General features: G+C 46.4%; 1 protein-coding gene across 1 annotated transcript in view; it reads left to right on the top strand.

Annotated features, from left to right (window-relative positions):
* The window catches only part of LOC144790706 (uncharacterized), a 180668-nt gene that overhangs the window by 104807 nt on the left and 51366 nt on the right, over positions 1 to 24495 (top strand). The window contains exon 12 of the mRNA XM_078665426.1: positions 14679 to 14957. Within this exon, the coding sequence (XP_078521552.1) occupies positions 14679 to 14957 (279 nt within the window). The remainder of the gene's footprint in view (positions 1 to 14678; positions 14958 to 24495) is intronic.

Below are 24495 nucleotides of genomic sequence, written 5' to 3'. Positions count from 1 at the left end.
AGTTAACATCTGAAAAGTACAGTCACTGTTTACTACATTCAGTTATCTCCTCTCTGTAGTCTGTAGGGAACTCACACACACGATAGGTCTGGCTTCAGCACGCTAAACATAGTGCTTAATTTGTCAAAATAAGAAAATTCCAGGGCCCTTGTCAGGGGGCCACTGCAGCTTGCAACACCAATTGCCCTTGCCAGCACTGCCAATGGCAGTACCAACACAATTACTAACCATCGCACCTCTACAAGTTTGACAATTCAGAGTATTCCAATAGTGGCGTAACGAAAGTAGAGGGCTCCCATGACATGTACATGGAGGGGCCCTCGCTCCAGATTTTATCCGGAGCTGTCAGGCCTGAGTACTGTGCTAAGTGGGGCCCCCGCACAGCAGGGATGGGGGGGGGCCTGTGTTAAGCCACTGTATTCCAGGACCCCAAAGGTATAAGAATATCTTGAGCGGCAGGTATTATACAATTTTTAATGTTCATGGAATTAGTAAACAGCTGTTGTTGTGCTCACTCTGATTCAGGCAAACAGCACCACCATGTGGTGGACTGTCATTATTGCAGATGTTGACAATTAAGTGCCGCAGTCGAGCACAGGACACCACTGGCTCAAGTGAAACACTGGCTAAACAGCATTTGTGCATGCAAAACCTTCAGTCATGATTTGTGCATGCCTGTGGGTGTATATGTTTATATAGTAAAACCAGACCACTTGGCTTCGCCATTTCTTGTCATTTCATAGTCACTAAGGCTCATGTGTACTAGCACATTGTATTACAGAAGAGACTGCCGATTTTGGTACAGTCCCTCCTGTTATGTACATTACATGAGTGCACAAAATTCATCATTGCAATGATTATTAGGAATTGCTTCATTTGCATGGAAATGTAGCCCCAGAATCCTTACAACTAGAAGAGAACCTGTTCTAAATCCGCTCTCATCTTATTTCCTCCAATTTCTTCCTTTTTATCTTTGGTTAATTTTCCTATAGAATTTTCTATACTATACGTACTATTCTTTTATATTTTACTGCATTGATACCTCTCCTTTATTATTCTTCACTTTCTTTCTACCCACATTTCCTGTCTTTCTCTCACTTATTCATTTGCAATTTTATGCTTCACCTTAAATCAAGTTCTTGATCTTTTTTGCTTTAAAATGACTTTTTATCTCACCATAAGTCATTAGAGTTTTTCAATCAAATAGCTTACTGTTTTATTCACAACTGAATTATTTTATCCTCCTTCCATCTTATTATTGTATTACTTGTATTTAAATAAGATACAGTCTTCATCATTATGATTTCATATATATTTAACTTTATGCACTACTTCCAAAGTAATTTATGTTATCATATTGCACATTTCTATATTTTATTGCTCTTATTGTCTTATATTTAATAAGTGCTAATAAACAATTTCAACACAAAAAAAAACTAGAAGAGATTCTGACCATGGCGAGAGTGTCTGGCAGACCTTATGAGCCAAAAAACTCTTCGAAATGACGTTTATGAATCAGTCAAGGAAGATGAAGGCACACTCAAAATAGGATTCAAGTGGGAGAAAACCCTATGTTTACTGTAGCTTGTCACTAAACTCAACATCAAGATGGTCATCAGTTTTGAGAAACTGTCAGGCAAGCTCAAATGATGCCTTCCAATGTAAACACTTTTTTTACATATACTTAAAAGAGGCCCCTGAAATGTCTTTAAATCTCTGCTCTTACTTAGCAAATGTGTGTGTATATATATATATATATATATATATATATATATATATATATATATATATATATATATATATATATATATATATATATATATATATATGTGTGGCAAAAGATGCAGTGTTTCTCTTAACTTTAGATCTTCCTCCAGGAAGGGCCTCCTCTGGTTCTTTGCCAGCTGATAGCCCGAGCCTCTGAAGAATACCCTATGGTCATTGAGATGTTTCCTGAACTATTTTGAAGCATGGGCAAAGTCACAGACAGGCAAATCTGCCTGCACAATGATGAGATTGGGTTGTGCCAGGAATGTCCCTTTGTAGGGCATACAACCTTTGTCACACTATTAAGCAGGCACGCCCATGTCCACTAAACAAGAATGACATAATAGAAAAACTTAATCCAGGTTTCACTGAATCGTCCCACTCTCCGTCCTTTGGCTGTTCTTATAAACACCCAAGCATAGAGAAATCTTAAACATACCCACCATGTGTATAAGCAAAGCCATCTAAAAGATTTCAAGGTATTTTGATATGTATGTAACAACCTGAATAGGCATTCCAATGGACTCTTGCTCCCTTCAAAGCAGGTTGAAGAACTTCCACATGAGGTCCACATGGGCAATGCGGCTAAAAATGGCTTTTGTGTCAAAAAGTCTGGTTAATGATGAACTGATGGAAAAGACAGTGGGAGAGTGCCTTGCCTGACAATGTCTAGGGAAAGATAGTACTCTAGACCCCTATAAATGTCTATGCTGCCAAAGAGTTTCTGTAAGGATGTCACCATGTACTTTGTTGGACCCTTTTCCAAGAACAACATCTGCTTCTACTATGAGTGCTCTTGTTTTCCCTTGGTAAAGAGCACCCCAAGCATTGCCACAGAAGTAAAGATGCAGTTATTGAATAAACTTGAATACACTTTGATATGCCATCCACAATGAAATCACACAATGGATCTCATTTTTGTGGGAAGGAGTTTAATATGTTTGCTGTGTAGCTATATGTCAAGCTTCAGAAAATAACTTTGCTGTGGCTTTGGGCAACCAGAACTGTGGAGCACATGTCTACTGGGACAACCCTTATCACCTTCTGTGCGGGCCGTTTCCCCCCCGCTGGGCTGGGGGGCGGGCGCGTACAGCGCCCCGGTGCTCATGATGAGGTCAGCTCGTCATGAGCCATGGCGCTCCGGTCGTCATGACCACGCCCGTTCGAATGGAACGCTCAGCACAGCAGGGGAATCACCCCAGCGTGCGAGCGTTCCACGGAACGGGCGCGGTCATGACGAGCTCAGCTCGTCATGAGCACCGGAGCGCCGTGGCTCATGACGAGCTGACCTCGTCATGAGCACCCAAGGGGTTAAAGCAAAACAGGTGCCTCACCTGCCAAACTCATGTGAGGGCAAAATATTGCAACTTAAATACCCCACCCCACAGAGGAGCCTGATCCAGGGCTACGGTGGGAAGTGATTCATACAGGAAGTAAAAGATGAGGTCATATGCCAACTAGAGATGGCAAGCTAGACTTTCTCATCAATGTCAATGTGATCTTGTACTCATCAAGTACAGAGACACTCAGAAAGTTGACTCAAACTTTTATCCACCATGAGGTGATCCATGTGAGTTCACAGCTGACTTGAGTAACTTCTGTTACCCTGAAACCGGCCATGTTGAACTTGGAACCAGATGCTCCTCTTCCTCTTTGTACCTTCTTTTTCTTCCTCATGTTGTTTGTATTCTCTAATATCTTCTTTGTGGTCTATCTCGACAAATACACTTGCTAATCTTGACATATCATCAAGCTTTTGAAGTTACTGTCATCAGCATGGGTTGAATAGTAAGATTAAAGCCATTTCATGTGGGTGTGTAGTGTCCTGGTTTTCCATCTGACCTGGTTGTCTCCTCACACACCTATCAAGTTGTGCCACACTGCATACAACAAGGGCAACATATAGGGGAATACGTTGAGGTGTGGTAGAATTGCACTGACCACAAATGAGGACAGCTGCACAGGGAACAATTCTGTTGTGGGAAATTCTCTGGTCTGCTGTAATCACCTGTGAGGCCGATACTGCTTGGCTGGGTCCTGTTTGTATTCAACCCATCACTCTCAAAATAAAGGTTACCCTACATTGCTAGTGATTGGTTGTGAGTCACAGTCACTAAAAGGGGCAGGGCAGAGCATTTATGAGTGCATCGCTAATTTGTAGAAAGAGGGACTTACAATTGTATCCCCCCTTGTGCAATGCAGACATCTTTCACTTTAGATCCAAGACTGTCTTTTTGCAGAGCACAAACCTAGCTTGAGACTAGAGAAGCACTGAAGAGGGGCCCTGAGAAGACAACATCATAGGGGAAAGGTCAAGGGTAGACTGTTGGGTTAGGAGAGTGCTCCATGAAGAGGTGTGTTTGCCTCTTTTTTCTGAATTGTAGGAGAGTCAGAGCTGATCTGATGTCGATCTGATGTCGATGAGGATGCTATTCCTGATCCTGTGAGCATGAACGGAGAAGGCTTGTTTCTGGGTTTTTTCTTTCTTGCAATATTTTGTCTCCAGACTGTCAATATGGAGGCTTCTGGTCTGGTGGTATTCCTCAGACAAGACTAGTTTGTTTGCCATGTGTTAGACCTGTCTGGATTTTTTTGCGCAGTCCCTCCTCATTATTATTTATTTTGTCCCCTTTTTGCCCCTCATATCCTTAATATTTTTCTGTCTACTATTTTTTTAGGTGTTGGTCAAGGGGATAGGTGTTCTTTTTCCCCCCATAATCTTTTACCTCAGGCCCAGAGGCCTGTTCTGACAGGAAAGTTGGCACCACCTAAAATGGTGGCCACCAACTGCCCCAACTGTCGCACCTAGAACTTGGCCATAGCTTAACATAGGGCATTCCAGAACCTTCTGGTCCATGCTGGACCATTGAAGGGCAGCCTATAAAAGGCGGAATGCAGGGCAGCCATTTTGTCTACCTGTGGAAGTCAGCTGGAGGACAGGTGGTAGCTGAGAGTGGGAAGAGGTTGGACTTGGGGTTGACCTCCTGGACTGGGAAGCTGCCTTTTTTTGGCCCAACCCGCTACTCCCCTGTTGGTTACTTGTCCTGGCCCCGCTGTAGGAAGTTACTGGAGACCCTGGGCGCCTAGCTGAACCTTGTCTCAAATTATACAGGGACAGCTTCTGGAGAAGGAGACTGTCGCGCTGCGAAGCGCAGTCCTCTGCCCAGCTGGTGAGATCTATCAAGGAGTGCACCTACTTTCACCCTCAGCCCCTGTCCAGGGACTGCCAACTGCCTCAGTACTGCTAGTCGCCCCCTCCTCTGGGGTTGGTGTGTGCCAGGGGGTTTGGATTAACTCAGACTACAAACTGCCTTTCCCTTTCACCAACAGCCCCTCACCTGCCTTTGCTGGCGAGTGCTCGCTGTCCGGGTGAGGCGTGGGAGGAAGGTGACGCGATCGCCCTGAAGTGGCTGGGCTTATTGCCCTCATCCTGGTAGTGCAGGCAGGGCCTGGTTGACCCATCGACTGAAGAGGGAAGAGAGCGCCTGGCTGAGGAAGCGGCCCGGAGTCTGCAGCGGTAGTGTTGTGGAGCCACTAGCTCCCCGCGCATGCTCCGTGAGTAGGCCAGCGAGTGGAAGCGAGGCGGCACTTCCTCAGAGCCGCTGATCCCCCGCGCTTGCCCAGTGAGCAGGGGAGGCGGTCTGAAGAGAGAGAGGCGGCGCTCGCGTAAGGATCTTGTCTCCCGCGTTTGCTTTGAGGAGCGAGCGCCTGGAGCCCCGACGACCCCCTCATTTCTGGAGCGCCTGGAGCCCCCGACGACCCCCTCCTTTCTAAAGCGCCTGGAGCCCCCGACGACCCCCTTATTTCTGAAGCGTCTAAAACCCCCAGCGGCCCCCCCTCCCTCCTTTTTCTGAAGAACCTCGGCAGGAGGGAGTGGAGAGAGGCCGGTGGGACCTCAAGAGAGCCTAAAATCGTCAGCAACGCGTGGGGACTGGGACAACATCGTCCCCACGCTACAGTAAGGAGTGGGGCTCTCTATTTTCTGGGGAGTGCTAAGTAATGGTGAATTCTTACTTTTGACAGATGCTTTCCCTCCTCAATGGAATAGAAGTCCTGGGGAGCAACAGACAAATCTGACACATATTTAACTGGCCTAAAAAGGCATAAAGGGTTACCTGCTTATTATTGATATAGTGCTTATAAAATGTAAGGCAACACAGAAATTCATTGGTAATTTACATAAGAAGATTAAAAGTGTTACTGCAAGTGCTGAGACCAGTTGTAGATTACAGAACCTACTAGAAATTATGCTTAATTAAATGCTAGGATCTCTAGTAATGTAAAGTTAATGACTAGTTAGCACCTTGGTAGAGATTATCTTAAATTCCTGATTACTAGGTATTGTGTTTTCTCTCCAACAGGGAATCTGCATAAGAGGTCAATCTAGTAATGGTGAAAAGCTAAGCATATGTACCAGTTACCTGCATTGAGTTGTAATTCTCTTTCTATAGACAAACAGTGGTATAATTTTTCCTAAACTAAGTGTAAATTTTTCCTGTGTGAATACTAAGAGTTAAAGCAAAGAGAATCCTATTTTTATAAAACAGCTCATATTTTCCTAACATTTTTGGTGTAGCGTTTTCTTTTGTGTGCTATTGCGTGGTTTTATTCTTGGGTGGTCTGCAACCTTAACACTGTGCCTCTGAAATGCATGTCTTGCCCTAGGCCAGGCTACCCAGTTCCAACATTTGGTGCCTAGCGGTGGGATCACTGACTTGGTTGCAGCTACTCACTAGTAATTCAACGCAATACACTAAACCTACACCAGGAGTTTTCTCCTTGCGGCCCTCCTAATTTACATTTTTGTTTTTCTAAATTTATTTCTGGTGGTGGGTGGAGGTTGACCCTAGGACACTTTTGGTTTCCTCCTGTGTGAAAAGTTTATACTCTAGCAAAAATGGAGATAAATGTGGAAGAGCTGGATAACTATACTGTGACCCAACTAAAGGACTGGTGTCAGCAGCAAGGTGTGTTTTTCAACAAGGGTGCCAAGAAAGGCGAGCTGCAGACAAGCATACGGGCATGGGTGGAGGCTCATTCCGGGGAGGTACCAGTGTCAGAGGGGAGTGACAGGGACACTGTCGTTGAGACTGCAATGCTGTACCAAGCGGAGGGGGGAAATATACTGACAGGTTCCAAGACACCTCCCAGGGCGGGCAGCAGCGTCTCGGAGAAGGGTTTAACCGAAGCCGAGCTAGAAGATAGGAGGGAGGAGAGGAGAATGAGGCTGGAGTTAGCTAGGATGGATATGCAAAGGGAGGAAAGGAGGTTAGCTCATGAGCGAACCCTCAAGGAGATGGACCTACAGGTCCTAATACGAAGGCCTCCCACTCCAGACAATGGTGGCAGCGAAAAGAAAGTAGACACCAGGGAATCCAGACCCTATTTACCAAAAGATGTCATTGCTAGTTATACCTCAGGTGATGACATTGCCAAATGGTTAGCCGCCTACGAAGTTTCTTTAAGGGCTCACGGGATCCTAGAAACTCACTGGGGAGGTGGGCTGTATAAATACATGCCACCTGCTGGCAGAGACACCTTGTTGGCTCTGGAGCAGGATGAGCAAACCCACTACCCTGCCATGAAGGTGGCACTGGTGAAAAAGTTTGGACTTACCCCTGAAAGGTACAGACAAAAATTCAGGGGAAGTCACAAAATGAGTAACCAGAATTGGGTAGACTTTCTAGACTACGCCAAGAAAGCTTTAGAGGGTTGGGTCAAGGGCAGCGAGGTAAAGGATTATGAGGGGCTGTACAATCTATTTTTGAAAGAACACCTCCTAGAGAAATGTTTTCCCGAGTTGCGCCAACACCTGGTGGACAGCAAGCTGACCGATCCCCGGAAGCTTGCAGAGGAGGCGGACACTTGGGCAAGTACCCGGGTGTCCTCCATGGGGACTGGAGGGGATTCTCAATAAGCCGGACAGGGCGCCCCCCAGAAGAAAGAGGGAGGAGATAAAAAGAAGGAGTTCTCCAAAGGTCCCCAAAATAATTTCCAAGGTAAGGGAGCAGGTTTCACCCCTAGGGCAAACCCGCCCAGAAACCCTAATCCTGGCCAAAGCCATCAGCCAAGGGTTCTCCACTGTTTTGAATGCGGTGGTGTTGGACATTATAAGGGAGATGTCAAATGCCCAAAGAGACCACCCCCTCCCACCGGAGGAAAGTCACCGGGAGTAGCTAGTGTAGCGCTCGGGGAGGAGTTGCCCTTAGATAAGGGGGTGAGTGGGCGGGTGTCACCTTAGTGTCCCTGGGAGAGCGGGAGATGGTGCCAAAGATCCAGGTGCCCCCAAATACTATCAAGTATGGGCAATGGGTTACCATCAATGGCCAAAGAGGGGAGGCTCTGAGAGATACAGGAGCCAGTATGACTATGGTGAGAAGTCAACTGGTGTCTCCAGAGCAGGTTGTTCCTAATGTACTCCACCCTGCCGCGATGGCTGACGGCAGAATGGGCCACTATCCAGTGGCTGAGGTTCCCTTTGAGTGGGAAGGGGTTGCAGGTTCACTTCGAGTTGCCGTAAGCCCTGCCGTGCCAGTTGATTGTCTGTTGGGGAATGACATGGAGCACAACACTTGGAGAGAGGTGGAATACCGGACGCATTCTGTGATGCTGGGTACACCTGACTGGGCCTGTGTAAGCACACGGTCTGCGACTGCCCGGAGAGGGAGTTCGCCTGGGTTGGAGCCTGGAACAATGGCCCAACCCGCTGCCAAAAAAGGTCAGAAACGGAGACAGGGACAGCCTGCTTCGGCTTCCACGCCCCATGAGACAGATCGGCCACCTGCAGTGGTAGGCCAGGAGTCCGTGGAGGGGGGAGTAGACTCTCTGGAGGATTTACCCATCCCTGCTGAATGGCATGTGGAGGGAGGTCCTACCAGAGAAGAATTCTGTAAGGGGCAGAGAGAGTGCCCTACCCTTGAGGGACTGAGGCGTCAGGCCGAAGCCCAGGCAGCAGGTGATGCTACGGGACACCACCATATTTACTGGGAGGATGGCCTCCTCTACAGTGAACCCAAGGTACCTCTACCTGGCTCATCAAGGGCCTTGGTGGTCCCGCAGCAATACCGAGCCTTTCTGCTAGAATTGGCTCATGCGATACCACTGGCAGGACACTTAGGCCAGGACAAGACCTTTGCACGGCTTGTCCTCCACTTTTACTGGCCTCAGATGAAAGTGGCGTCCAACACATACTGTAGGACATGTGTATCCTGCCAGGCCAGTGGGAAGACAGGGGTGAAGCTAAAGGCTCCCCTGGAACCACTTCCTGTCGTTAGCACCCCCTTTGAAAGGGTGGGCATCGACATTGTAGGGCCATTGGATCCACCAACAACAGCTGATCACAGGTTCATCCTGGTTCTGGTGGATCATGCCACACGGTACCCAGAGGCCATCCCTCTGAGGACTGTTACTGCACCTGTGGTAGCTAGGGCCCTGATGGGAATCTTTACTCTGGTAGGATTCCCGAAGGAGGTTGTGTCTGACAGGGGGACTAACTTCCTGTCTGCTTACATGCGGACCATGTGGAAGGAGTGTGGGGTGACCTACCGGTTCACCACTCCCTATCACCCCCAGTCCAATGGACTGGTTGAGAGGTTCAATAAGACCCTGAAGGGCATGATAAGAAGTCTGCCCGAGAGCTTACGGAGGAAGTGGGACATCCTCCTACCTTGCTTACTGTTCTCCTACAGAGAGGTGCCACAGAAAGGAGTGGGCTTCAGCCCGTTCGAGCTGTTGTATGGGCACCCGGTGCGTGGGCCTCTCAGCCTGGTGAAGGAAGGATGGGAGAAGTCTCCCAGAAAACCTCCCCAGGATGTGGTGAGCTACATGTTGGCCTTCAGAAGCCAGATGGCCAAGTTGTGGAAGCAGGCTGCTGACAACTTGGAGGCCAGTCAGGCAGTCATGAAGGAATGGTATGATCAGAATGCTCACCCGGTGGAGTTGGAGCCTGGCCAGAAAGTCTGGGTGATGGAACCTGGAGAGCTAAGTGCCCTTCAGGATCGTTGGACAGGCCCCTTTGAGGTGTTGGAGAAAAAGGGTAAGGCCACTTACTTGGTGGATCTTAAGACCCCGAGGCAGCCCCTAAGGGTGCTGCATGCCAATCGCCTCAAACCCCACCATGAGAGGCCAGAGGTCATCCTGATGATGGTGACTGATGGTGCTGAGGAAGCAGAAAGCGAGCCTCTCCCCGACCTCTTTTCATGTCAAGAGAAGGATGGGTCGGTGGAGGGAGTAATTCTCTCCCCGTCTCTCACTCCTGAGCAACGAGAGGATTGCCGACAGGTATTGGGGCAGTATTCTTCACTGTTTTCCCTTGTCCCGGGAAGAACCCACCTGTGTACCCATGATGTGGACACAGGAGACAGCCCCCCAGTGAAATCCAAGACCTATAGGCTGTCGGACAAGGTGAAGGCTAGCATCCATGGCGAAGTTGCCAAGATGTTAGAGCTAGGAGTGATAGAACCGTCCAGCAGCCCTTGGTCCAGTCCGGTGGTGCTAGTCCCAAAAGCCGCCCCACCGGGCACCACACCAGAACTGAGGTTCTGTGTGGATTACCGAGGACTGAACTCAGTTACCAAAACTGATGCTCATCCAATCCCCAGGGCGGATGAGTTAATTGACCGGCTAGGAGCTGCCCAATACCTAAGTACCTTTGACCTTACTTCAGGGTACTGGCAGATCTCCTTGACAGATGGAGCAAAGGAAAGGTCAGCCTTCTCCACGCCTGAGGGACACTTCCAGTTCTGTGTGATGCCCTTTGGGCTCAAGAACGCCCTTGCCACATTTCAGCGACTGGTGAACCAGGTCCTCTCTGGAATGGAGGGTTTCTCGGCTGCTTACCTGGATGACATTGCTGTCTTCAGTAGCAGTTGGGAGGACCACTTGCAACATTTGCAAGCAGTTCTCCAGGCGCTGAAACAAGCTGGATTGACCATCAAAGCCAGCAAATGCCAGATTGGACAGGGGTCGGTTGTGTACCTGGGACACTTGGTGGGTAGGGGGTCAGTGCAACCCCTGCAGGCAAAGATTGAGGCAATCATGGCCTGGGAACCCCCCAAGACACAGACTGAGGTCCGAGCTTTCCTGGGCCTCACAGGTTACTACCGTCGCTTTGTGAAGGGGTATGGCACTATTGTAGCGCCCCTCACAGAGCTCACCTCTAGGAAACAACCTCGACGGGTAGTTTGGATAAAGGCTTGTCAGCAAGCCTTTGAAAAGTTGAAGCAGGCAATGTGTGAAGCACCGGTCCTGAAGGCTCCCAATTTCTCCAAGGAGTTTATTGTGCAAACAGATGCATCCGAACATGGCATTGGGGCAGTGTTATCGCAACTAAATGAAGAGGGCCTGGATCAGCCTGTAGTCTTCTTGTCCAGGAGACTGCTTCCCCGGGAACAGAAGTGGAGTGCAATTGAGAGGGAAGCTTTTGCGGTGGTGTGGGCTCTGAAGAAGCTGCGGCCATACCTCTTTGGCTCGCACTTCCTGGTTCAGACTGACCACCGCCCCCTTCGTTGGCTGATGCAAATGAAGGGGGAAAATCCCAAGCTGTTGAGGTGGTCCATCTCCCTACAGGGAATGGACTTCCGGGTGGAACATCGGCCTGGAGTGGACCACGCAAACGCAGACGGTCTCTCCAGGTATTTCCGCCTTAGTGAAGAGGACTCCCAAGGGGTTGGGTAGTTCTCCCCACTTTCAGCTGGGGGGGACGCGTGTTAGACCTGTCTGGATTTTTTTGCGCAGTCCCTCCTCATTATTATTTATTTTGTCCCCTTTTTGCCCCTCATATCCTTAATATTTTTCTGTCTACTATTTTTTTAGGTGTTGGTCAAGGGGATAGGTGTTCTTTTTCCCCCCATAATCTTTTACCTCAGGCCCAGAGGCCTGTTCTGACAGGAAAGTTGGCACCACCTAAAATGGTGGCCACCAACTGCCCCAACTGTCGCACCTAGAACTTGGCCATAGCTTAACATAGGGCATTCCAGAACCTTCTGGTCCATGCTGGACCATTGAAGGGCAGCCTATAAAAGGCGGAATGCAGGGCAGCCATTTTGTCTACCTGTGGAAGTCAGCTGGAGGACAGGTGGTAGCTGAGAGTGGGAAGAGGTTGGACTTGGGGTTGACCTCCTGGACTGGGAAGCTGCCTTTTTTTGGCCCAACCCGCTACTCCCCTGTTGGTTACTTGTCCTGGCCCCGCTGTAGGAAGTTACTGGAGACCCTGGGCGCCTAGCTGAACCTTGTCTCAAATTATACAGGGACAGCTTCTGGAGAAGGAGACTGTCGCGCTGCGAAGCGCAGTCCTCTGCCCAGCTGGTGAGATCTATCAAGGAGTGCACCTACTTTCACCCTCAGCCCCTGTCCAGGGACTGCCAACTGCCTCAGTACTGCTAGTCGCCCCCTCCTCTGGGGTTGGTGTGTGCCAGGGGGTTTGGATTAACTCAGACTACAAACTGCCTTTCCCTTTCACCAACAGCCCCTCACCTGCCTTTGCTGGCGAGTGCTCGCTGTCCGGGTGAGGCGTGGGAGGAAGGTGACGCGATCGCCCTGAAGTGGCTGGGCTTATTGCCCTCATCCTGGTAGTGCAGGCAGGGCCTGGTTGACCCATCGACTGAAGAGGGAAGAGAGCGCCTGGCTGAGGAAGCGGCCCGGAGTCTGCAGCGGTAGTGTTGTGGAGCCGCTAGCTCCCCGCGCATGCTCCGTGAGTAGGCCAGCGAGTGGAAGCGAGGCGGCACTTCCTCAGAGCCGCTGATCCCCCGCGCTTGCCCAGTGAGCAGGGGAGGCGGTCTGAAGAGAGAGAGGCGGCGCTCGCGTAAGGATCTTGTCTCCCGCGTTTGCTTTGAGGAGCGAGCGCCTGGAGCCCCGACGACCCCCTCATTTCTGGAGCGCCTGGAGCCCCCGACGACCCCCTCCTTTCTAAAGCGCCTGGAGCCCCCGACGACCCCCTTATTTCTGAAGCGTCTAAAACCCCCAGCGGCCCCCCCTCCCTCCTTTTTCTGAAGAACCTCGGCAGGAGGGAGTGGAGAGAGGCCGGTGGGACCTCAAGAGAGCCTAAAATCGTCCGCAACGCGTGGGGACTGGGACAACATCGTCCCCACGCTACAGTAAGGAGTGGGGCTCTCTATTTTCTGGGGAGTGCTAAGTAATGGTGAATTCTTACTTTTGACAGATGCTTTCCCTCCTCAATGGAATAGAAGTCCTGGGGAGAAACAGACAAATCTGACACATATTTAACTGGCCTAAAAAGGCATAAAAGGTTACCTGCTTATTATTGATATAGTGCTTATAAAATGTAAGGCAACACAGAAATTCATTGGTAATTTACATAAGAAGATTAAAAGTGTTACTGCAAGTGCTGAGACCAGTTGTAGATTACAGAACCTACTAGAAATTATGCTTAATTAAATGCTAGGATCTCTAGTAATGTAAAGTTAATGACTAGTTAGCACCTTGGTAGAGATTATCTTAAATTCCTGATTACTAGGTATTGTGTTTTCTCTCCAACAGGGAATCTGCATAAGAGGTCAATCTAGTAATGGTGAAAAGCTAAGCATATGTACCAGTTACCTGCATTGAGTTGTAATTCTCTTTCTATAGACAAACAGTGGTATAATTTTTCCTAAACTAAGTGTAAATTTTTCCTGTGTGAATACTAAGAGTTAAAGCAAAGAGAATCCTATTTTTATAAAACAGCTCATATTTTCCTAACATTTTTGGTGTAGCGTTTTCTTTTGTGTGCTATTGCGTGGTTTTATTCTTGGGTGGTCTGCAACCTTAACACTGTGCCTCTGAAATGCATGTCTTGCCCTAGGCCAGGCTACCCAGTTCCAACACCATGTAAGTTGGAATCTTGTGTTAAGGGATGTATGAGTGATGCAGCTCGTCTTGAAGATGATCAGGTTCGGAAGCGGAAGCCAGTGTAAGTTTTTTTAACATAGGGCGATGTGGTTCAATTTCTTTGAACCTTGGATGAGCTGTGGTGCTATGTAGAGGACACCTTTCAGGTGTGGTATGGTGGAATCAAGGAGACGAAGGAGCAGGGCGCTCACCTCCGTCCAAATCGGAGCGATCATAATGCCTATACGGCTGTTTGGGATGTCATTTTACGGGGAAACCGCTCCTGGACATTCAAGAGGGAGAGTTGGAAAGCTGGTGTCTCGGTCTTCCTGGTGATGTGTTGCTTCAATGATAGAGCTGTGTGTCATGGGTGAATCTCAAACATTTTGAATGGTTTCTCAGTTAGGAAGTGACGCCTTGTAATTTAAAATTGGATGTGAAAAAGCAAAATAACAAAATAATTTTTTCAGAGTATTTCATGTCATCCACATTAGAGATGGAACAAATGACTAAGTAGCATGGTAATCATTCATCGGTGTGTATACCCTTGCGTTCAATGGATCAGCCCTCCCACAGCACCCAGATTTACTCTACAAGTCAGAGAAACAAAGGGGGTGATTTAAATCACGATGTCGGCTCCCCATTTTGCCATGGAGACCGAGTATTCTCTGCTGTGGCCAAACGTATGGTCCACTATGTTGGTAGGGAGGCAACTCTGTTGTCACCGCAATGGCGTTCCCTTCCCGCCAACATATATACTCTGTCCTAAGTGTTGCCTAGCCTTTTGACAAAAGCTTATGAAGTGCTTGGCTGTGTACAGCTCAGACTTGCTACAAGTCTTCCTTGATTCTAGCCCATAATTCTTAGAAAAGAAAGGAAAGCATAAGTCACCTGTCAGCAAAATGTGAAAACATTAGGTATTAATACCAATGCTAAGTAGAATATTTTAGAAAAGGTCCCTTCAAACTGTCAGTGTTCAGGATGCTTCATGTTGTCAAACCCCACTTTGTCCAGCCAATGGGGAAATACATGTATAGGCTTTTGCTGAGAGAACTGAGCATAACACCTTCTGTATTCATCCATAGGACTGCCAAAGCCAGCTGTAAATCTCACCACACAAACAACTTCATCATTGAATGTAAGCAAAACAACAGCGGTGATCCCTGACAATTCATCAAGCTACACAATCTCAGTGAACAGTCCCACAGGAGGCACTCCAAATGTAGAGCAGCACACATCATCTGCACCTTTGTACACCGGTCTTCTGACGACGAGATCCAGCAACACAAATCAGACAACAACGTTTGACTCAAAGCCGGCTGTGCCAACTGCTTCCTTAAGTCCAACAACACCCAAACAGCGAGGTAGGATTTCCCTCTTCAAAAGAATTGACCTCAATACTTATGAATTAAGTGAGTGCCATTGTAGCATAACAGTTGTAGGAACAAATGCTAGCTTTCTGCTTCTCTTTCAGTCAAAGGTTTTAAAAGTTTGGGTTAGGGATGAAGGCAATGTCTCTGGCCAGGGGACCTGGGACACCTTGTGAATTTCAATGCATTCCTTGCTCCTTCTAGAAAATGTGGAAAATCTGGATTTTTCATTACTCCTGGGTAGGAGTTGGGCAGGGGCAATATTTTCTTTAAAATGTACCCTACAAACGATTTATTGCGTTTTTAGAAGTTTTGGAAATACATATTTTACAGAGGAGTGCTGTGAAACATATTTTCAAGAAGCAGATGTTATTGTATTTAGGGGGAACTCACACAAAATACTTTTCTTGCTTCAAAGGGTTAGTGGTTCCAAACATATTACACGTATATTTCAAAACAGTTTCTCAACTTACATCAACATTTAAACAAACTGCAATAACCTTTGTTATCCTTCTTACTGAAAGAAGTTAGTAAAATATTATACAAGTTATATATTTTTCTTATCAATAACTTATAACTGTTTAAGTGGTACACGTTATTGACTTTAAAACAAATAGGGTTGAAAGGATAAGATTAGGGGAGTTGTTTAGTTACTTTAAGAACCATTTCACACTAAATTGATGAAGGTTATTTTTCACTACTAGATTAACTTTTTGTACTATTTTAACGTTATTTCTTAATTTCTTGTAATAAATTATCTATATATTTTTAAAATAAATTATGTTATGCTACCTATTGTACACAACCTTATTTTATTTATGCTGCTTTCATTATGTTGTACAATTTGGCATATCATATAATTTTACACATTTCATATAATTTACACTATAGTGTATTACTTCACGTTGTACTGTATAAATTATATTTTAATAAGTATTGCTTATGTATTACTTATTTTAGTTTGCTTTCTGTATTTTTATTTTCATTTTTTTTAGTCATGTGATTCACATTTTATAAAATGCTCCTTTATTTTAGAACTGTGCCATACAGTGTATCACATTTTAGAAAAGTAGATACGTTTGTGAAGGCAAAACTGTTTGTGACCTTTTCCTACCTTATGTGTGGAATCCCTACTTCTCAAGGGAAAGACACATTAATAATTTAAAACAATTTTGATAATCAGTTACAGTTTTTAAACAAAAAAACAAATCAGCTAATATCAGGGATTTAAAAGAATTCATAAGATGTTTTATCAAACTATCTGCAGCTGGCTACAGGTTCATCAGAGTAGAGTAGTGTGGGTGGAACCATGAGCCGTGACCGGTGAGCCGAGGAGAGAGAGAAGGCGAAGTTACAGCAATGTGCCTGCCCAAAAGCCACCCGCAGACACCACCAATTGATCCGGACAGCCAAGAAATCCGCACTCAAAGACCGACTAGACAACAACGCCCACAACAGCAAGGAACTATTCAACATCGTCAAAGAGTTTACCAACCCCACCGCCAACTCCAACGACATCACTCCCTCTCAAATCCTTTGCGACTCCCTAGCTTCATTCTTCCACGACAAAATCGCCGACATCCATAACAGCTTCAACAACCATCCCGAAGACCAACCCTCCCAACCTACCCCCAAAGGCAAACCCCCCTCGAACACCCTTTCTGACTGGAACCCAATCTCCACTGAGGACACCATTCGCCTGATGAACTCCATCCACTCAGGATCCCCCACAGATCCATGTCCCCACCACATCTTCAACAAAGCAGACTCCATCATCGCACCTCACCTCCGAGACGTCATCAACTGCTCCCTCAACTCCGCCACCTTCCCGGAAAGCTGGAAACACGCCGAACTCAGCGCACTTCTGAAAAAACCCACAGCCGACCCCACCGAACTCAAAAACTACCGCCCCATCTCGCTCCTACCATTCCCGGCCAAAGTCATCGAGAAAGCCGTCAACAACCAGCTTGCCGCCTTCCTCGAAACAAACAAATCCCTCGACTCCTCACAGTCCGGCTTCCGAGCCAAACACAGCACCGAAACCGCTCTCATCGCAGCAACAGATGACATTCGAACACTACTGGACAACGGAGACACAGTCGCCCTCATCCTCCTTGACCTCTCTGCAGCCTTCGACACAGTCTGTCACAGCACCCTTATACAACGCCTCAACAACGTCGGAATACAAGGAAAAGCACTGGACTGGATCACCTCGTTCCTTGCCGGAAGAACTCAGAGAGTCCGCCTCCCACCGTTTAAGTCAAAAGCCACCAAAGTCATCTGCGGCGTACCACAAGGATCTTCACTCAGCCCCACCCTCTTCAACGTATACATGAGTCCCCTCACGAGCATCGCACGCCAACACAACCTCAACATCATCTCCTACGCTGATGACACTCAACTAATCCTCTCACTCACCAAAGACCCGAACACCGCCAAAACCAACCTACACGAAGGAATGAAAGAAGTAGCCGAGTGGATGAAGCACAGCCGTCTTAAACTGAACTCAGACAAAACAGAAGTCCTCATCTTAGGTACTTCCCCTTCCGCATGGGACGACTCCTGGTGGCCAACGGCCCTAGGAAAAGCACCCATCCCAACAGACCACGCACGGAACCTGGGCGTCATCCTGGACTCCTCACTCTCGATGACCAGACAAGTCAACGCCGTTTCATCTTCTTGCTTCAACATTCTCCGCATGCTCAAAAAAACATTTCGCTGGATCCCCTCCGAAACCAGAAAAACGGTCACCCACGCACTGGTCACCAGCCGCCTGGACTACGGAAACACCCTTTACGCCGGTACCACCGCAAAACTTCAGAAAAAACTCCAACGCATCCAAAACGCCTCAGCCAGACTCATACTAGACATCCCGCGTAGAGACCACATTTCCGGTCACCTGAAAGACCTCCACTGGCTCCCCGTCAATCAGAGGATAACGTTCCGCCTCCTCACCCACGCACACAAAGCACTCTACGAACTTGGACCCGAGTGCCTCAACACGCGACTATCCTTCTACACCCCCTCCCGCCAATTACGCTCTTCCAACCAGGCACTCGCTGCTGTTCCACGCATCAACAAAACCACCATGGGAGGAAGATCCTTCTCCTATTTAGCGGCTAAAACCTGGAACTCCCTTCCCATTCACCTCCGCCTTACTCAAAACCACCTAGCCTTCAGAAAGCAACTTAAAACCTGGTTATTCGACAAGTAATTCCCCACCCTTCCTCAAGCGCCTTGAGACCCTCTGGGTATGTAGTGCGCTATATAAATTTATTGACTTGACTTGACTTGACTTGACGTGCCATGTGGAGCCGGTAGCTGAGTGTTGCTGAGCACAGCATCTGTACACCACGCTGGCACCCCACCTCCTCTACCTGGGGGAGACACGAAGGAAGGAAAACTGGCTGATCCCAGGCACATTGGAGTGGCAAATTGGAGTAGTGGCTGCGGTAGGGAGCCAACATTAAGGTTGAGCTCAGGAGGTGTGGAGGCGTACAAACCAGGCTTTGGTTCTGCCTTTACCTTTCCTGGGGTGTTACCCTGGGCCCATTTTCCTCATTTTTTTGTTTGTCATGCCATTCCAGTTTCGACCCAGCAATATGCAAATCAGTCTTGACCCTGCTCCCCATGAGAACAGTTCAGCCCGAACTACCAAGCCAGGTTCTCCCTGGACTAGAAACAACCATTCTAGGTCCGGTTTTGGAGTATCACCCCTCATCAGCCAGACTAGCTTGAATCTTATGGCATAGCGAGCATGAGACTCACGTCTGGGCATACCCTTCCTTTTTCACTTAGTTCGACAAATGCAAAAAGGACAGATGATGGATGGAATGCTGAACAAATCAGACATTCACCCCAGTCACAGATCTGGGTTAAATTCTTAGTTTTTTTGCTCGCCATGCCATTGCATTTTGAATTCAGCCATATGCAAATCAGTCTGTACCCGGAGGGAGCAGTCCAGCCCGAACTGCCAAGCCAGGTCCTCCCTGGACCAGAAACAAGCATCCTAGGACTGGTTTCGGGTTATCAACCCTCATCAGCCAGGCTAGCTTGAATCCAGTGACACAGTGACCACAGGACCCACATTTGGGCAAACCCTTCCCCTTTAGGGCAACAACTGCAAAAAGAACAGATGATGGACTGAATGCTGCACAAATCAAACATTAACCCCAGTCAGATCATCTTGACCCTGCTCTCCTTGGGTACCGTCCAGCCTGAACTGCCAAGCCAGGTCCTTCCAGGACCAGAAACAAGCACCCTGGACTAGCTTTGAGGTATCACCAGCCTAGCTGGTGGCATAGTGAGCACGGGACTCACGTCTAGACATACCATTCCCACTTATGGCAACAAATTAAAAAAGAACAGATGATGGTCGGAATTCTGATGAAATCAAACATTCACCACCAGTCACAGCTCTGTGTTAAATCCAGCATTATTTTGCTTGCCATGTCTATCATCTGTTCTTTTAGTAAAAAAATCTAAATCCTGCAATACACAGAGGATATGGTCTGACTATATAGGTTGAGCCTACAGACGTCTCTGAATGCATCATCTTATTATTGCACAGACAACGCCATCATCATCAACCTCTCAGACATGAAAACTATGATCTTTAGCAGGAAACTAATAAAACAGGGCACTTGGTTCATCAGGGACACTTGGCTAGAAAGAGTAAAAAGCTTTAAACACTTGGGAGTTTGTCTAGACGGAAAAGGCATCATGGACGAAACTAGATTCTTTAAAGGTAACAGCCAAAACCATGACGTGCTTTTGGCCTGTTAAAGCACCAGAACCTTGCTGACAGTAGTGGTGCATAACATAATGCCCTCAATATCTCAAGGAGCCATCATGTTTGAAGACCAGCTCTTTGTATGGCTAGATGCACAACAACGCGCCTACCACCACCATCTGTTTGCCATTCCAGATAACATGAGTCATGCGTAAATCTGGTTGGAGTTCCAACTGACATACAGGGTCTGGTGCTCCATGCAAAGTATGTGTCGTATTGCCAAAAACTAAAAGATTCCAGATGTGGCACAATGTAAAATCTTCTCTGGTAAAAAAAATACAGGAACCCAATTCCGCGGGGGGTTTTTCATCATAACCTCAATCACAGCCTTGGAGGCGGAGGAGATAATAAGAGCAAATCTCCCAAATAAGCATACATCCAAATTATTAATGAAAAATGCTAAGATAAGTTCAGCGGAACAGGATCTAAGGTGTCTAAAGCCCAAAGCACACAGCAATTGGGCAGTAGAATTTTACTCACCATGCTTTCTCCCAGAATACCTGAGTCAGCCGCCCCAAAGCCAGTCCAAATACAAGCTTATGAGACTCCAATTTGGTCTGATTCCATTGAGAGCCCAGTGGTTTGGGCTCAAGAAGGGATAAACCATTAACCGCTGCAGGCTCTGCGATCAAGCTGAGGATTCATCGACCCATGTTAAATGTATTTGGGAAAGATTCAAATGCACTGAGGATTTTTTTGTTACATCTGATGTTTTGTGTACTAACCCTCATAAAACTATAAGACCCCAGTTTTGGACTGCCTAAAAAGAAAATCCTGCCAGTTATCAGGGAACTTTTAACATTCTTGAAAGCGGTGGTGGGAGAATTGATCAAGGAAGATCAAAGTAGCTACTGGCAAAATTAAATTCTTGGTCTTGGTCCCCACTGTGTCCTACACTCTGCTGTAGCATGTTTTCCTCCTCGGTGGCAAATGATAACCCCCTCTCAATAGTGGAGCATCTATACCACTTCTTCAATAATGAGATCCACTCTGTACCACTGACCAGCTTATTCCATCATATGGTATTCTCTTTAGTTGATGGCGGATTTTACTATAACCCTATTGGTAGCATGGGCTGTGATACACTCTCCAGAATGCTGGAAGAGCAGACTCAAGGCTTTCAGTTTAGTATGAACACCAACTGGAGTCAAAAGGCCACAAGCCTTTTAAAACATGCACTTTTTTATAAATATTCTGCATTTTGCACTCCTGTGCTTTCTTCATTGAAATATCTTTGGTTGTAGAGATGAAGTGAAGATGTGTGTTGGGAGAATCCTCTATCAAGTAAAGTTTGTTATTAATAGCTGCTGGGCGGAGGGGTGGGTAAGACAGAATATATTTTGCAATGATTTTAATTAATTGAGCATCAATAAATATCTATCTTTATCAGACTTTTTGTCACTACCTCTTTTTACATAGTCAATAAGGGGAAAATATTTTCAAGCACCTGATCCTAACTTTTCTATACAGTTTTAGAAAGCAAGTCTTTATTGTACTTCACAGATTTTGTTCTGGTGGCCATGACTTGTCGCCCCTTGACACAATAGTTTGGAATATCTATTTCTGGTAAACGCTTTTCAATGGCAGCATCAGAACTTATTTCAGGTGACAAATATGTGTTTTATAGCTTTGTGAACCCTGTTTTTGTTGTCAAATATTGTATACATGCAGGTCAGGTCATCCAGATATAGTATCATGGACCATTACATTTTGTGGCATGCAGCCATGGCTAGCAGTGCATTCAATATGGCTAAGTTCATCCATGGCCATAATGTTGATGGACCCCTTGGGTGGATCTCACATCATAATAGGATTCGAGTCATGGGAACTTCCGTCCGTGCTGGCTTCCTTTCCCAAACAGAATAGATGAGATGAAGTCATAGCTGACTTACAGCTCTGTTGACCACAAGCCTTAAGATAAAGTTGGATCCATGTTAGCTTGCTTTACATTGCCAGATGATCTGGTGGCATTGCATGCAGCTTTGTTCTTACTGACACGTTCTTCATATGTGTGCTGCCTTCTACAACATGTGCATTTACTGTGAAGATACTAATGTTAGCTGCAGATCTCTGTACCGAAGCAGATTGGGTATCTACAGCAATCCATTATACACAGAGACATGAGTATCCAATGTAGGACTTCTTTATGGGAGTCGTTGCTCAATGGAGATGTATTACCAGCACAGGTTCATCTATTTGCTATGTACTAATTGTTGCCTCCGCATACCAAACTCATCAGAGAACAGCCTTGGTTTCATGGCGGCGATGCCATGTCATCTCGTTTTGCATCAAAAGACGGGAAGGCAGCTTGCTTGGTATGCAAGACGCATTCACCATCTGCCTCACCCAGGACATGGGCGAGCATTGGCATGCTTGCGTGCTGTGGTAACTCTGAAGGGTTTCCACATGCTATCTAAGATGTAGGGTTGAGACTCTTGATCAATCAATCAATCAATCAATTTGTAGTGCGCACTACTCACCCTTGAGGGTCTCAAGGCGCTAGGGGGGAGAGGTGCTGCTACTGCTCGAATAGCCAGGTCTTGAGTAGCCTCCTGAAGGTTAGTAGGTCCTGGGTCTGCTGTAGGAGGATGGGGAGGGTGTTCCAGGTCTTGGCTGCGAGGTGGGAGAACCATCTGCTGCCGGAGGTTGCTCTTCGGATGTGAGGACCGGTAGCGAGGGCGAGGTCGGCCGAGCGGAGCTGGCGGTTCGGGGTGTAGAAGGTGAGTCATCTGTTTAGGTATGCTGGTCCGGTGTCGTGGAGTGCCTTGTGTTCGTGGGTGAGGAGCTTGAAGGTGATCCTCTTGCTGATGGGGAGCCAGTGCAGTTCTCTCAGGTGGGGTGTGATGGGGCTGTGTCGAGGGGTGTCAAGGATCAGGCGGGCAGAGGCGTTCTGTATGCGTTGCAGCCATTTGAGCCGTTGCAGCCATTGAGGAAGCAGTATGGTGCTATGAAGGATCAGAGACACCACTTGTTATTAAGAGCTGGATGTTGGTTATTCAATCTCTCTTGTTGCACTTGCTGTACACGAACAGCACAATTTTCCTATCACAGTTGGTGTGGTTAGGGTTATATTAATTCCTAGCCAAAATGGCTGCCTTTCTAGTTTTTTTTGCAAAAACTTCACTGTCCATGATGGTATTCAGCCATTTTCCCATTAAATCCTTTCCTGTTCTAATCATAGCACATACACTGGTGCCTGGATCTCAGAAGGATGCATCGCATTGCTTTTGATTCCTCTATTTCATTTCATATTCATCACCCATCTTAGATTTTGTTTGCTCTGTAATTGCGCTTCTGTTTTTTATCCCTGTTGTGTTTTTCAGCCTGGGAGATTATGCTATACTCTTTTGTTCTCTGTCTTGGGTAGTTTGAGGTCTCACTTTCCAACTCTTGTAAAGCTCTTCATCTGCAATCAAGAGCTATCCATATTGTTAAGGATATTTGCATGCCCTTAGTGACTTACTCCTAACTTTCCAACTGGCATCATGATAAGAGGACAAGTGACAAATTCACCTGTTTGTTAATAATACAGTGGCACTATGGCTATTGGTGAGTCACCCTTCCTCCAGGCAATCACTAAGGAAGCAAGAGAGCTCTTCACTGCATCAGAACCATGACAGATTGCAACACCAACAGCTTTATAGGTCTGCTTTAGCTATAATCATTCTTAGACTCTGGCTCAAGGGGTACAACAACTTCATCTTGAGAATATAGCCTACAAAATACCTTATTGTTAAGTTCTACAGTTTTTCCAGTTACCCTTCTAGTGCCCCAATTTTTTCATGGATATTATAGATGAAATAGAGGGAACTTCAAAGGTATGGGATAAATGGTTGGAACACCATGGATTATCATGATTGACAAGTCCAGGGGGATTTGGAGATGTATGTAAAACGCCCTTATGTTATTATACTAATGTGCCTGAGGATGTGCTATGCATTATATTGTGCTTTAAAAACCAATAAAATTCAGTTTATGAAGTAGAGAGAACTTTTGAATTTCCTAAAAGTGCATTTTGGTTTTCACCTTCTACAGTTCTCTAATGCTTGAGCCAAAGAAAGATATTTACTCAACAGTCATGCTGGACCTGCTTTGACTTGGGCTTCACCTTCAGTAATGTCTTCTGATCAATGCCTTCAGAGTGATGCTACCTTCTATCTACCTTCAAAATGTTCCAAAGCCCTGATCTTGAGAATTCCTCTGAAAAATGCTGCTTGTCATATTAAGCAAAGAAGTATGCATTTACAGAGTTATGTGACAAATTTCCGCCAATTGGCTGAAGAGTCCTCTTTGGATGAAAGAACCCAAATTACATTGTTTCGATGTGGATTAAAAAAAAAAAGATTTAGAATGTATTGATTTGTACTCAGCATTTTACTTCAGTTAATAAACTCAGTGACATAGTTTTGTTAATATAGGCTTTGGGAGAGAGAGAAATAGTGAAAGAAATAAGTTTCTAGTTAGATATATAAACTTTCTAACAGTCTACTCTGTTTGAAAATTAGAAAAGACAGTAATTCGTCCTAATCAAGAGAATATTGTGCAAGTAATGGCACCCAGGAGTCCTTATAGATAGAATGAAGAAGAACAAGGTTGAAAAGCAGATTTGTGACTTTTATTGTGGTGATTCTGGACATTTAATCTTTACTGCTCCTATAAGTTCTCAAAAGCATTTGGAAAAGACTTAGACCTCTGTGAAAGAGATAAAAGCAGAAGTTAGTTGGCTTCCCTATGTTGTTT

Source organism: Lissotriton helveticus, chromosome 11, assembly GCF_964261635.1.
Source record: "Lissotriton helveticus chromosome 11, aLisHel1.1, whole genome shotgun sequence".
Lineage (NCBI taxonomy): Eukaryota > Metazoa > Chordata > Amphibia > Caudata > Salamandridae > Lissotriton > Lissotriton helveticus.
Note: the sequence above shows the minus strand (reverse complement) of the source record. Positions and strands in the feature narration are given on the sequence as shown.